At 40.5% G+C, this 15248-nt stretch overlaps 1 protein-coding gene across 4 annotated transcripts; it reads left to right on the top strand.

Annotated features, from left to right (window-relative positions):
- Positions 1-8: 8 nt before the first annotated feature.
- On the top strand, positions 9-13684 carry pctp (phosphatidylcholine transfer protein). 4 transcript variants are annotated; one of them, XM_083779535.1, is made up of 8 exons: positions 9-151; positions 886-1003; positions 5767-5846; positions 7873-8044; positions 9277-9344; positions 11517-11593; positions 12316-12363; positions 12395-13684. In XM_083779535.1, the coding sequence occupies exons 1-6, from the start codon at positions 20-22 to the stop codon at positions 11589-11591; spliced, it is 645 nt and encodes a 214-aa protein (XP_083635661.1). In that variant the 5' UTR covers positions 9-19; the 3' UTR covers positions 11592-11593; positions 12316-12363; positions 12395-13684. The 4 variants fall into 4 exon arrangements, with proteins under 4 accessions (XP_083635661.1, XP_083635660.1, XP_083635662.1 ...); XM_083779534.1 differs by having other exon boundaries at positions 11517-12363; XM_083779536.1 differs by having other exon boundaries at positions 11424-12363.
- The last annotated feature ends 1564 nt before the right edge of the window (positions 13685-15248 follow it).

The following is a 15248-nucleotide window of genomic DNA, read 5'->3' as shown; positions in this document are numbered from 1 at the left end:
TATACATAACACATCCAACATGTCACTGTGTGGCTTCACAGATGATGACTTCCACGATGCGTGCAAGGAGCTGGACGAACCCCAGCTGGAGGGAGGGTGGGAGCTCTTCACCGAGACCATGGGCGTTCAGATATACCGGCTTTTAGACAAGGTAACAGCGTTATTAATGTTGTTGGAACACAGCCGAACGAACGTAGCCCAGAAATAGCCGAGATACAAGCTCACTGGGCGAAGTTAAACGATGCGGTAGTCACTTATTACCGTAGTGTGTGATTGTAACGAGTTGGTTTATGAATTATAGGTGTCCAGGGAAATAAACAAACCATTTTGTCCACAGTGTCCACATCTCTGTCCCCCCTTATCACTTTCATTTATAATATGGCCTGGGTGGGAATGTATTTAAATGGTCATTCATCCATATTATGTTTTCTGGTGGTGGCCTCCTAGCGGCCAGTTTGTGTGAAACATGCGGAAATGAATTAGACTTTATTAGATACAATTTGAACGTTTACATTTGATCGTGTGTGTGTGTGTGTGTGTGTGTGTGTGTGTGTGTGTGTGTGTGTGTGTGTGTGTGTGTGTGGTCTCTAAAGTGTGACCTGCTCTACATGTAAAGTGACTTGAAATAACTTGATGTCTTGATTTCTATTCTAATAAAAATGTAGTTTATTATGAACCGGTGTGAGCTCAGCTTGACAGACATCATAAGATGTTTGGACTTAAAGCTGTAGGAAACTAATTAACCCTTCTCAGAATCCGAAGTGTAGTTTCCTGAGTGTTCTGTTCTACAGACTATAATAATGTCAGTTCTGTGGTGTGCAGGGATTAGCTGCATACTGTGGGTGTGTGTGTAAAGAACGGAAACTGTTGTTTGCTTGTTTGCAGGAAACTGGCCTTTATGAGTACAAAGTATTTGGTGTTCTGGCCAGTTGCACCCCAGAGCTGTGTGCTGATGTATACATGGACCTGGACTACCGCAAACAATGGGATTCATATGTCAAAGGTAATAATTGTGACCGTAGGTCGCAGATTAATATGAAAACCTGCAAAACCTGTCCGTCATAACCTAGATCTGCATATATGGAGCTGGCCAGCAACTCTACATCTGACCTCAAGCCCTTAGATCTCCATATATGGAGCTGACCTGTTCTGACGGTCCATATGTTGATCCCTCGGATCCCTCCCCACCCGTCCTTCCTCTTCGATGTCTCCCTTTTGACTCCAGACGGGCCCGCCCCAAAGTTATTAGTAGCCTAGGCTAGAGTTCTCAACAGGCCCGAAACTTAAGGCCCGACCCTACCTGGGCCCTCATCAAACCCTGTACACTCAAGACACTCAAGCCACCCTTCGATCGAGCTGACCTGTTCTGACATTCCATCCATATGTTGATCTGAACTCATCAAACCCTGTACACTCACGACATGCTCCATATATGGCCAGTCACTAGTTTAGAGACCTGCAGGACTCCGGTCAACCACGTATAGGGTTTAAGTGTTTAAAAAGTGTAGACTCATGTGTGACATTAGTACTGTCTTATAGTCATATCACCCATATAAGTTATATCAGCCCTTCTCTAGACTCACCAACTATTTGACCACAGTGTGAAATAACCATCTCATTTGTGTTCTGCCTTCATCCTTAACGTGCCTCTTGTCTCCATCCCAACAGTAACCACAAGGTAACAGTAGTGACAATGTAGACGCTGTCTGTAGTCATGTAGACACTAGAGTACTAGAGTAGGATGTATTTGGGTTTAGACCAGTGGTGGAAGACAAGTACTGTACGAGGTGCTTATACTTCATTATACATCTCGGAGGCAAATATAACATGTGCATAGTAATAATTGTGTCCACTTCTTTTAATTGTTGTTGGGGTATTTGCCAAGTAAGTTTGCACATATTGTACTTTTTTATTACATGACAACTTTCCAGAGTGAAATTATAAAAAAATACATACATTGAGTGATACATGAGGTATTATTCATTTATTATATAGGTTAATACAGTCATTAAAATCAGCCTCCAATTTACCAGCTGCAACAACATTAAAGGGTTGAACACATTAATGCATTACTAATTACAATATTTTGAAGTGGACCATACTTGGTTTGGTACTGTAAGTAATAAGTATACACTAGTATGATGCCAGCACTTTTATTCAATTACAATTTGAGCACAGGACATTTACTTTTGATGCAATATTTCCACATTGTGGTATTAAGTAAAAATTAAGTACTTATTTTAACACTGGTTTAGATTAAAGTGTTTACACTAGTTTAGTCTTTTCCTAGTTTTGTTGTTTCTTACTGTATATTCTGGTAATTGCTTGTATACTGTGCAAAATCCCCAGTGTCCGTTTAGCTCTGAGAGTGACCATTACGGGGTCAGAGCTAAACTAACAGGATTTTGCCATGTGCTGTAGGGTTGCAGTAGCTCAGGAGGTAGAGCGGCCTGCCTTGGAATCAGGAAAGCCTTGGATTCAGACGGTGCCTGGTTCGATCCTTGGCTTAATCACGCTCTGCTTTTAGGCTAATTTATGCTTTGCACCATGCCGTTCGACACTTGTCGTGCAAATTATGAATTGGCTTTGACTTCCCCTGAGCAACACTTTGGGCCAAATCCAATACCCTGGCCCTACCCTTCAGTTTTTACTGAGCTTCAACTAATGCAATCAGAGCAGTGAACAAGGAACAGTGTTAATATTTTTCCTTTAGAAACTAAGTATGTTTTGAGAAAATGGATGGCACATACTCACAGTGCAAATATTTAATCACCTGCCAGGCACTAGGGGGGCACAGAGTGGTGAAGTTGAGAATTGTTTCTTTTCAAACACTAGCACTTCTGGGTCACTACAGTGGAGTGTACTCCAAACATACAGTTGGGGTAGGGCGAAGAGCGGGGGCTCCGTTATGTGCGCTCACACATAACCCACTAGCTGGGTCAATGTAGAGATGTGCTTTTGCATGTGGCAATCACTGGCCTGCCTGACCACTACATCAGATTGCTGACATATTAGCTTTCATTGGACTTTTTGACGACATGGGTATGGGCAGTCATGCAGCCGATGTGTCTCGATTTGTAACCTTTTTGAAAATGTTCAAAAATAACAAATCTATAAGTTTCACAAAATATTGGTGAAACCATCGGTAATCAGTGTTATCGGTGGTCTTAGGACTCAAATCGGAATCAGTGTTGAACTCAAAAGTCCCATCGTTCGAATTATCTACTTTTGTCCATCTCTGTCTGCTGTCCTTTTGTAGAACCATGTGGGACGCTGATTTGTAGTAAATGACTAACAGCCCCACACATATCTCTGACTTGTGGGGGTTGATCTTTTTTGTTTCCTAAGTGGAAGCACATCTTTCGCTCCAGCTCTTGGATGTCTGAAATCACTTGAAAGAGGCTTGCATTAGGGCTGGGCGATATGACGATATATATCGTATTTTCGATAGAAAATGTCTATCACGAAAAAAAAGCTATATCGCTTATATCGCCGTTTCGCTTTACGGCAGTATTTTACGTCACAGCGCTTATATACGGCATGCCCAGCAGCCCACCGCGCGCACTGAAAACAGTGAGCGAACACCTTTCGGATGTCTTCTCTATTATATACTCTAAGCAGGCCAACACGACCACAACACAAGCCGAGGTGGTGCTTGCACCTAAAAGAGGGGCAACGTCTTCCATTGTATGGATATGGAAGTGGTTTTGATTACATGAAGGGAGATGATGGCTGACGAGATTCAGAGCGGTGTAAGGGGCACGTTCGGAAATACCACACCAGAGCGAACTCATCTATCAGTTTGCATTGCACAATGCACAGTCCGCCTAGTGCGCTATTTCCGAACGCGCCCTAAAGTAACCGGTCATTCACTGTTATAAATGCAGGTTTCATGTTGGGTCAAATTGATAAATTGCGTGAGCCACGCATGTTTTACACAGTTGAACAATAAGCTTGTCCGTCGTCGGGTGCACTGCAAACTTCTTCCAAGACGTTCCTCTTACCTGTGCAGTCCTCCTGCTGCGTGTCTCTGTCTTGTTTTATTGTTCCAAATAAATTATTCCATTTGAAAAGTCCTTAATTCAGCAACAGCTTACAACAACAACACAAGACGCTGACTTTGTTGTGATCATCAAAAAAAAGGAAAAGAAAAAGCCCCACTCGTCCCAGACTCCCATATACGCACTCTCCATGGGCATGGAGAGTTGACGACAAGATCGCGTTCTCTCTCACTCTATCGCCTGTAGTCAATTAAACATCGTTAAGCTGCCCAACGTCTTTAACAAACTAAACTATAACTACAACAGAACATGTTGATTCCCTATACAGAGCTTAAATGAACTGAAACAACTGTAGTGACAAACTGTGACATGAGATATTTATTTTTTCCTTAAGCCAATTTAATGCAGACACAGGCCTGTACTTCTGTGTCTTCTTTCTTTCTTTTTTCTTTTTAATTGTCATAATAATAATTATTATTAATAATACTAATAAAACGTTATTTGTATAGCACCTTTCATGACATGAAATGCAGCTCTCAAAGTGCTTTACAGAGCAATGGAGAAAAAAAGAAAAGCAAGGCAACGACATTAAAAAACAAGCAGTAATGCAATACAGTGAGGACATGAATAACAAAAAATAAAAGATCAATTAAAAGCAATGTTGTAGAAGTGGGTCTTGAGCTGTGCTTTAAAAATGTCTACAGAGGCTGAACAATTGAGTTCAGCCTCTAATTATTATTATATACATTTTATTTTGTAATATTTTGTACTTGCTTTGGGCCTGTCTGTGCATGGGAAGGGCATCAGTATTATATTCATATAATTAGACTGGATAATGTGAATTTAATTGTTTTTTGAGTGGTGCAACCATTATAGACAGCTATGTGTGTCCCTGTCCCTGTATCCGAGCACGGAAATAGCATAACTATTGTCACCAACAAGTGTCACTGTTGTGCAGCCTAACACAGACAGAGGCCAGGGAGGAGAGCTTGTACAGTACAGTACAGTACAGTACAGTACAGTACAGTACAGTACAGTACAGTACAGTACAGTACAGTACAGTACAGTACAGCCCAAGTACAGTAAAGTACTCGACCTGAACAAAAATTTATTCTTTTAGATAAAAAAAATAGGTATCGTAAAAAATATTCTATATCGTGAGTATATCGTTATCGTGATAAAATAAATTCTATATCGTGATATGAGATTTTGTCATATCGCCCAGCCCTAGCTTGCATCAGTTTAATTTGACAGATCTGAAACGTGTTACAGTTTCCTTTTCTTTTTTTTTAACCCTCTGTTTTGGAACGTGCAGAGCAAAGAGAGTTGAACAGCCTGTCAGCTGCCTTAGGCTTCGTTTGTTGTGTAGTCAAGAGCTGGATTGCATCCAATTGCATAAAACCCGCTGACCATAGGATACGAAGGCCAACAATCTATTCAACTTACGGACAAGCACTTTTAATTTGGCGTACGGCGTACGTCCAGACTGTTTGTACCTTGATCTTTATTACCAACGTTCAACCTGCTCTCTTTTCTTTTCTTTCATCATTAAATAAGATCTTACCTATGTTAAAAAAATATATAAAAAAAGCACATTTTTCAAGCAATGTGACAGTTATATAGGGCTCAAGAGGTTCAAATGAATCTGGGTTCTCGCCATCTGTTTTCGGTTTTGTGTAGCCTCTAATCATACCGTGATTAAAGGACTGTACATTTTATGTTACAATTGCATTGTTTTCAACCATGTGTTTGTGTGTGTGCGCAGAGCTGTATGAGAAGGACTTTGATGGGCACCCAGCGATCTACTGGGAAGTGAAATACCCGTTCCCTCTGTCGAACAGAGATGTATCCTTCTTATGCTAGTCATTTGCACATATTGACATTGGCATCATATACAACCTTACAGGGAGGAGATCCTCAGTTGTGCACAAAATCATATTTACTTGACATGTTATTCCTTTTCTTTGCCTTTCTTAAACGGCTACAGTGAATTGAAGTGACAGCGCATGGTTTATAGACTTGCAATGAGCCAAGACTTGCTCCCACAGGCTGAATCAATATAGGAGTGAGATTGTCTCCTCAAGAGGTAAGGTAACTGATCCTTTTACACTGAGGGGAGGGTGCGGACCATGTTTCCATCTCTCCGTCTCCATTACGTTTTCCTGTCCAGGACCACCAAATTGATACATATTAGGCCCCAGACCCCCATAGTGTGCCAGGGGCAGGGACCCCATGATAAAATATGTCTGCTGTTTGATTATATTTAGTGTAGATAGAATTCTATGGGGAGGTGACAGTGGACTTGGAAACCTATAATCACAAATATGTGTGTGACAGTAAATTGTCAGCTAAATTATTGTAATTGTGACAGCCTTAGCCATGTCATCATTAAAGGTGTATATCACATCTACTAGTTCACACCTTTTTGATCAGATTTTTCTTTCTGTCTTTATTTTTAACATGCAGGTCAAAACAAAATAGAAACACCTTTTGCTGGAACACCCCACTTTGAGAACCGATGCCCTTAAAGGAGAATTCCATGCTAGAATGCTTTTTTATCTTTCTTACCTTTCTTTGTAGTTGTTACGTCCCCACCAAAGAGGTCCAGGTGTTTTTTTGTGCAAAAACTCCTTATTGGCTATTTTCCCTACCATAAGCCCTCAATGAATTGCATTGCATTGAATGGGAATTGAATGGGGCTATGGGGTGTTATGCTAATTCGCTTATTTCCATCGAAAGAAGTAGTAAAGTGTGCCGCTTGGGATATTATTTACATTATGAAGAGAGGATATATACAAAGAAATTATAATTTTGAGCGATGGAAATAAGCGAATTAGCACAACGCCCCATTCAATTCCCATTCAATTCAATGCAATTCATTTAGGGCTTATGGTAGGGGAAATAGCCAATAAGGAGCTTTTGCACAAAATAACACCTGGACCTCTTTGGTGGGGACGTAACAACTATAAAGAAAGGTAAGAAAGCCTTTTAGTATGGAATTCTCCTTTAAAGGAACTTTAATAACATTCAACTTTTTCAATTTTGAACAATCAGGCTATCATATCAGGTGCTTTAATGGAAATTGCTCTCAGGTACAGCTCAACTGATTTTGTCATCGTGATGTCATCAATTCCTCAGTCTTCAGTTCCAAATTTGCATTTCCACTTTGTTTACAATGTCCACCATTGTTGATTTTCCAAGCTCGCATGGAATGGAAACAAGCCTGGTTTTATCTAGCAACAGTATTATAATTACTCAAATATTAAATAATCTGCATATCAGCACCCCCACCACCTCAGGACATTGTGGTACTGCAGCTAAAACTGCTTTCAAATTCTAGAAAGGGGGGGGGGGCACGGTGGCACAGTTGGTAGTGCTGTCGCCTCACAGCTAGAAGGTCCTGGGTTCGATTCCCGCTCGGGACGCTTTGGGTGCTGGCGGCGTGTTTCCTCCTCCGTGTCATCAGTGCCCATACCCGAAGGCGGGGTTGGCAAAGGGCCTTTCTGTGTGGAGTTTGCATGTTCTCCCCGTGTCCCCTAGGGTAGGTGCCCTCACAAAAAACATGCAGTAATCCTGGTCTCTAAACTGCCTCCCCCTGGCCAGCCGGGGCGCCTGATGGAGGGGAAAGGAACTGGTTGGAATGTCCCCCATATATGGGGACTAGGTTGGCGGAGAGGGTGTGTAGAGCCCAGGATCACATTAGATAATTGAAAGAAAAAAAAAAGTCCAGAAAGAAACTGGTTATATCAGTGATGATTGAGGCTCAAACCATTAGAAATAACGTTGAGGGACATAATGCAATTTAAAACTGCTTTTAATATGTAATATCATATTGTCTATGTTATTTGCGCTTTAACATTTCCGACCTCAGTATGTGTATGTGAGGGAGCGCCGAGACCTGGACGTGGGCGACCGGAAGGTCCGGGTCGTCCTGGCGCGGAGCTCCTTGGGCACGGCGTGTCTGGAGAAGAGTGGCGTCATAAGGGTGAAGGACTACAAGCAGAGTCTGGCCATGGAGAGCGATGGAGACAGTGGCACTCGAAGTAAACTCCACTTACCATTTAGGGGTTGGGATCCAGAATCGGAAACAACAGTGATGGAAACCGGAATCGGTTCCATCACTTTTGGAACAGTTTCCGGAAGCGGTTTTATTACACTGTCAGTACAGTGGACTATTGTGTCCATTTAGACACTCAGAGTTACAGATCTGGACCCTTATGGGTCCATTTGGTTCCATTCGGACACTCAGAGTTGCAGATCTGTAAGGGTCCATATGGATCCCCCGAAGGAACCAAAAATGTTAGAATCCTAAAGGATTCCAATCGACTTACATTGCTTTTCCACTGCATTTACCATCTTGATTCCACTTGACTCGTATGGAATTACAAATGTACAATCTTTTTAGGTATGATTTATATTTTGCATGCCATGTGCCATGCACAGAAAATAGCTGATGAACAAGCTCACAACAACGCTGCTACTTTTGATGTGTGGCGCAGCATAAAGCCAAGTGGCTTGTGAAGTGGCAGAGAAGCGAGTTGACCTTAAACCTGGCGGGGAAAAACTTAAATTGATCAAACTAGCAATAGAATACTTGTTCAGAAACATCTTACATAAAACCCTAATGGTCCAAGATATTTCAGTAAAAACAAAGGTTGACGACTCAATTTGTGATATCTGGTTGGTTGTCTGTGCAGAACAGCAGGAACATAATGCCAAACCTAATTTTACATATTGTACTATTTGTTGTTTTGGAAGCAGAGCGTTTGTGTAGGGGTGGTTTGTTTTTACAAATCGCAGATTGGGGCATGGCCTAACAAAACCTTTCAGATGTGAGTTCATTACTTATTGAGTTTACTCCCTCGCCTTGCTTTTGGTACCAGGCACTTTTGTTTTCCACTGCAGTTACTCCATCAATGTAGCTGCTTGCTATAGTGCTGTCCAACCCTTTTATTTGTGTACAACACAAAATCACAATGGCAACATGTCACCTTTTGCTTCAGCTTTTCGCCTCGGCTCTCTTCATTTGGTGATACCGAAACGAAATTGATTCACAGAGATCATGGAATCCACATGGGAATGTCTCGATCTAGGACTTAACTTGATGAGATGTCAGTCATCTATATGAAATATCTATGATATGTGTTGGACCTGTAATATTTTACTGCATGCTACATGAGCTGCTGCCTTCATCCCTCAGCACCATGGATCTCATTGGCAATTGAGATACTATTCTGGTTTAATGACTGTATATGAACATTAACTTTTCTTTCAGTTTTCCTGAACTACTTTGATAACCCCGGGGGCATGATTCCTACCTGGCTTGTGAACTGGGGAGCTAAGGTATGTATGGACCATTCAATGGGCTTCTGTCATGTTCCTATCTATAAGTTGAATACTGAAAGCAAAGGTCCACTGTGTGGAAAAGTATCCACATGCAATGTAAAATAAATAGAACCTCTGTCGAGTGGAAACCTCATAATGTCCAAAACCTTTTCTTTCTTTTTCTACAACAAACACGTCACTTTGCACCCCAATTTGAGCTATGTTTCGAGCTTTTGGACTTTTTCGTAAAAAACACTAAAGCTTAGAGGTCCAATAGCAATGATGGCATTTACTGTATGAAAATGCCATAAACCTCATGTTTGTGTGTTATGTCTTATGTAGGGGATTGTTTTAAAATACTGTGATTTATTTATTGCATTTATGTGTACACCTTGCAGAAAAAAGTTATATCTGAATATGTATGATTAGGGCATTGTGCAAGCAACTGGCCTGATATGTTGCGTTCCAAGACTTTTGTCTTTGCACACACTGACTAAACCAGGCTTTGTGTGCAAGGGACTGATGAGGTGTGTGTGTGTATGTGTGTGAGATGTGGTCCACATCTCTCTGTCCTTATTGCTAGCAGATGTGTGTCTTGGTGATGTCAGAGGTTCCTCTCTTTGTTTCCCCTCCTGGGTGTGTCTGCTGTCGACATGTTCATGGTTGTCACGACCATAGACAGAAAGGTAGACGCCTCCTTCGTCTGTATCTCACAGGGAGGGCAAGCTTCTGTGACGCACACGGACACATGCGGAAGCTTGCCAAGCTTGTGAGGTTATTTCACGTACTATAGCCAAAAAAATACAATATATTTATAGCAGTATGTGCATGCGCGCAGCCATTCACTTTCTTGTTTACGGCCCGACAACCTTGTTATTATCTCTGAATCTATACGGCGCTGTCCATGGTTTTGATCAAACTACCGATGTTCTGTACTAATATAAAGAGAGATCAGACTTGACAGCGTGAGGTAGTAATGGAACATTATACCTACTGGTTTTGTGGGGAATTGGAAGGCAGGGCTTTTCAGAGTAAAATCCAACTCATCTGCTGGGCACTCTAGTGCCTTTGCCTTTTATTTTGAAAAGGTATGGGGCATAAAAACTGTTAATTATATACAGGACCACAAATATAACATGCCCTCGGGTATCTTTCAGTTTTCCTTTTAGCATTATTGTATAACTGTAGTACCTACTGTACTGTTTGTACTTGCAAGCTGTTAATACAGTATTCAATCAATCAATTCTAATAATAATAATAAACTTTATTTGTATAGCACCTTTCATACATAAATGCAGCTCAAAGTGCTTCACAGGGCAGGACACAAAAATAGAGTACAATAAAACAAGTAGTTAAAATGATAGAACAAAATAAGAGTATAAAAACATAGAGAAAAAATAAATGAAAACACCACATGCAGCAAATCAGTCAGGACAGGGTAGGAACGCACATATTAAAACTCAACTAAAAGCAAGAGTGAAGAGGTGTGTCTTGAGTTGGGATTTAAAAATGTCTACAGAGGGTGCGTGTCTGAGCTGGAATGGTAATTTATTCCAGGCTGTTGGGCCGTAGAAGCAGAAGGCTATTGTTTTGTGCAAAAAAAAAATCGGCACTTCAAGCAGGCCAGCAGTGGAGGACCTGAGGGGGCGGTTAGGGACATATCTAGGTAGGCAGTCACGGAGGTACGAAGGTGCAAGACCATTTAGGGATTTATAAACAAGTAAAATAATTTTAAAAACAATTCTAAAAACCACTGGGAGCCAATGCAGTGATGATAGAACTGGGGTAATGTGTTCTCTCATTTTTGTTCTAGTTAATACTCTAGCAGCCGCATTTTGAACGAGTTGGAGTCTGTCCGTTGATTTCTTTGGCAGGCCTGAGAGGAGGGCATTACAGTAGTCTAATCGAGAAAAAACAAAAGCATAGACCAATGTTTTAGCATCATCTAAAGACAAATAAGCTCTAATACGTGCGATGTTTCGGAGATGAAAGAAAGCTGTCTTGGTAGCTTGATTAATGTGCGCATTAAAATTCAGATCTGAATCGATAATAACCCCTAGGTTCTTTACTGTCGACTTACTTCCTACATTTAAGTAGAGGTTTTGGACATACAAGGTTTCCGCCTGACGGTGACGGGATATTATCTACCCATGATGCTCGGTGACGAGACGTTCTTGTGTTTTCAAAAAGACTGGAGTGCCGGGTTTCCTGACGGACATGCAGAAGGCCTGCAACAACTACGCCAAACACCTCCAGAAGAAATGAATGTAGATGAGTACAATCATTCCATGCAGTCATGCTGTACTACTTTCTATACACACTCGAGGGGTTTCATGGGATTCTGGGAAGCATTGGGTGCTTGTGCTCTTTGTTAATGTAAAGTTATGTACTGTGGGGCATGAGCATGATGGCTGCCCTCATGCAGGGCTTGTTACACCTCCATGTTTGTCCATTTGTGCTGTAGCAGTTAATAGTGTATACTGTTTCTTTTCTTTTCTTTTTTCCTTAAAAAAAATAATTTTAAGGCACAGAGTCTGTGATTTTGTTTTGACTTTATTTAGATTGTTTAACCACAAGAACTCTAGAGTCCCTATTCTGGGGAGTCCTGATCCACTACAAACGTAATTATATGTGGTTACGTGGTTAACAGGATTGCGATAGGAAATACATTACATTGATAATGTCAGGTTTGCCTATTTCTGGAGGGCCTCAACTCAAGTTCGTTTTTACTTGCTGCACTATTACATAAAAAGTTTGTAATCATGAAAGCTGGCAATTAATTGAGATGCTGTATTTGGTCAGCTGTTGCAACTTCTATCATTGCTGTATCAGCTTTTATTGATCTTCCCGAAACAAAGTTACTAAGTGCTGCACAGGAAGCACATTTACATACCCCACTTTCTCCCCAATTTAGTCGTTATGTAAATTATTTACTCTCCACACACTTCTGTGTTGTCACTGCTGTTCTTGTATCCTTCTGACCTGCCAGTGAGGAGCCCCCACCGGGAGGACGTAGAGCCTGCGCCCTACACTCCCTGTGTTGGGCAGTACCCACCCCCAACCCGTAGGACTATGTGCCGTGACAAATATCGCCCTCCACGCCCGGCTTCCCTCTCCCGAACACGAGACAATTGTGTTCGTACAATATAGATGCTCTGCAAAGCCGGATGCAGAGCGGTGGATTCGAACCCCCATGACTCCCCAGTGGTGGGCAGGCACGTCACCATTGTGCCACACGAGCGTCTGAACAACATACGTTTTCTGTTAGATACAGCAAAACCTGGGGTTTTGTTGTATCTAACGCAAGTCATTTTGAGGTGTTTTGTTTTTTAAGATGTGATTGTTGATAGACTCAGCCGATCTGAGGGAGCACCTTCCCAGAGGTACGGACTACGGAGAACTAACCCATTCATGTTGGGAAAGCATCCGTGTCGTTTTAGCGTTGGCTATTCAAAAATAGCAGCTATACAAGCTCGTATCTTATTTTTGATGATTTTTGAAAAATCTTGAAAGTGTTTGGAAAATGTTGAATGATTTAGAATTACAAAAACTACTTTTTTAGAAGGCATTTTTAGAATTGACCTCCGGTCTTAATGGGCTAAACGGCATTGTAGACCAATTAATTGGGATGGTCACTTTAGCCATAACTGTGCAGCCCTATAGAGCGTCGCAGTCCCGCCCCCCCGAGAGACCCAGAAAAGAAATCCCCGTTCATTTTCCTCATAGACTTTTCAGAAAGTATTTATTTAAAGACGTTTGCGCCGCGGACAAAGCCAACTCTTGCCGTGACTAATCATGACAACAAACACAATTTTTCTTGGCTTTGTATGACGCTTATATGGTCTTTAAATAAATACATTTTGAAATGTCTATGAGAAAAATGCATCCTGAGCCTGGCTCTATATATGTGTAGCTGACTGAACAATGGTTTTTATGTATGGTTTTGCACTGAAATCAAGCCACTGGAAATTATAAGTCTGTTCTGCGTTGAAATTCCCTTGCTCTACTTAAACTCATGGTGTGTGTTCAGAGCGAACATTGCTGTTTCATAGGAAGTTGTTGACTGTTTTCTCAACAATGCATTGCTAATCAGGAATGTGCAATCTTATTTTATGCAAGGTCTATGTTGTGATCATCTTGTTTTATTTTTTGTATTAATTATGAATGCATTGTAATTGCACGGTGTAATCTGTTTATTTTGGATGAAACGGTAAATAAATACCGCTAATAATTATGTTTTCCCAATTAAAACTACACATGTGCCCCTTTTGTACGGATGCACATGGACATTTTGCTGTGATTGGGAATGGGATTATTACTGTGTAATAGAATGGAAATAAAGTTTAATATGAGATTCAGCACTGTTCACAGTTTTATTATAGGAAGACATATGCTCTTATCATGTCTATGATCCCTGTCGTATCGTATCGGTGTTTAGCAATGCTCATGGCAATAAAGCCTAATTTAATTGTGTTGCCCATCACCAATAACTTGACCTACACTGACACCTTGTGGTCAGAGTGGAGCACAGACATATTTATATACCTGAATAAAACCCAAACCTCGAATAAAAACCTGAATAAAACCAAAAACTCGAGAAAGAAAACAAAACCTCGAATAAAACCAAAACCTCAAATAAAAACTTGAATAAAACCAAAACCTTAAATAAAAACTTGAATAAAACCAAAACCTCAAATAAAAACTTGAATAAAACCAAAACCTCAAATAAAAACTTGAATAAAACCAAACCCTCAAATAAAAACTTGAATAAAACCAAACCCTCAAATAAAAACTTGAATAAAACCAAAACCTTGAATAAAAACTTGAATAAAACCAAAACCTAGAATAAAAACTTGAATAAAACCAAAACCTCAAATAAAAACTTGAATAAAACCAAACCCTCAAATAAAAACTTGAATAAAACCAAACCCTCAAATAAAAACTTGAATAAAACCAAAACCTTGAATAAAAACTTGAATAAAACCAAAACCTAGAATAAAAACTTGAATAAAACCAAAACCTCGAATAATAATAATAATAAAGATAATAATCTTTGAATATATATTCTTTCAGAGCCAACGTTTTAACTCAAATCTTTGCTTCTGGGAGATCCCTGGAACAACATATTATCATATGGGGTCGGCGGCTATAATCTTGGCGGTCCTTAACATGAAATAGTTTGAGAACGACTGACATAGAAACATGAGTTTTTCAGAAAACTGTTAGAATTTAGAAGGCTTTTGTAGAATCGTCTTCAGGCCTAGAAGGGTTTACTTGTCATTCTGTCTAGTGTTGATTAAACCTATGACAAAAATTTTTTGTTGACTTTAACTGAGAAAAACTAAATAAAAACGACAATGACTAAAATGAAGACTCAAAAAAACATACATACTATACTATACTATACTATACTATTAATTATAATTTTATTAATTCTTAATTTTAACCGGGAGCCCAGTTTTTTAACATAAGACGGGGCCACGCCTCCACGCGCCATTCAGTTAAACTTTTCTTCTGCTTATTACAAGCGACTCGCAAATGTCACTTATGTAATAACCAAGGTTATTACATAACCTCCAGTTATTTTATGGTTTGCTCATGATTACACATCTGAGGTATTCATACACTCACTCCGTTATCACAAGAGGGACCAGCCTCTAGGGCTGTTCCCGTCCTTCAACGGCGAACACGCCCTTGGTGGAGGGTGTGATTTAAATGACTTTATATGAGGGACGAGGTTGAATTAAATGGCTATGAAACAGGAGTGATATTGGGTGTCCATAAGAGAAGACGGAGGATAGATCTACACACACAGCCCCTTTCCACCGGCTGGTTCCCAATGGCTACTGCTTCACTTCTTTTTGGTTCTTAGTTAGTGGATCTTAGAGAGTTGTTATTTATAGGACCATCAATCTGCCACTC

The sequence above is a fragment of the Protomyctophum parallelum genome (assembly GCF_964188405.1).
Source record: "Protomyctophum parallelum genome assembly, chromosome: 13".
In the NCBI taxonomy this organism is placed as follows: Eukaryota; Metazoa; Chordata; class Actinopteri; order Myctophiformes; family Myctophidae; genus Protomyctophum; species Protomyctophum parallelum.
Note: the sequence above shows the minus strand (reverse complement) of the source record. Positions and strands in the feature narration are given on the sequence as shown.

What these genes read in the sequence shown, in the direction of transcription:
- pctp (XM_083779535.1), top strand. Translation starts at nt 20, where the DNA reads ATGTCACTGTGTGGCTTCACAGATGATGACTTCCACGATGCGTGCAAG. An exon ending in TATACCGGCTTTTAGACAAG is followed by an intron (nt 152 to 885) that starts GTAACAGCGTTA and finishes GCTTGTTTGCAG; the next exon opens with GAAACTGGCCTTTATGAGTA. An exon ending in TCCCTCTGTCGAACAGAGAT is followed by an intron (nt 5,847 to 7,872) that starts GTATCCTTCTTA and finishes TTCCGACCTCAG; the next exon opens with TATGTGTATGTGAGGGAGCG.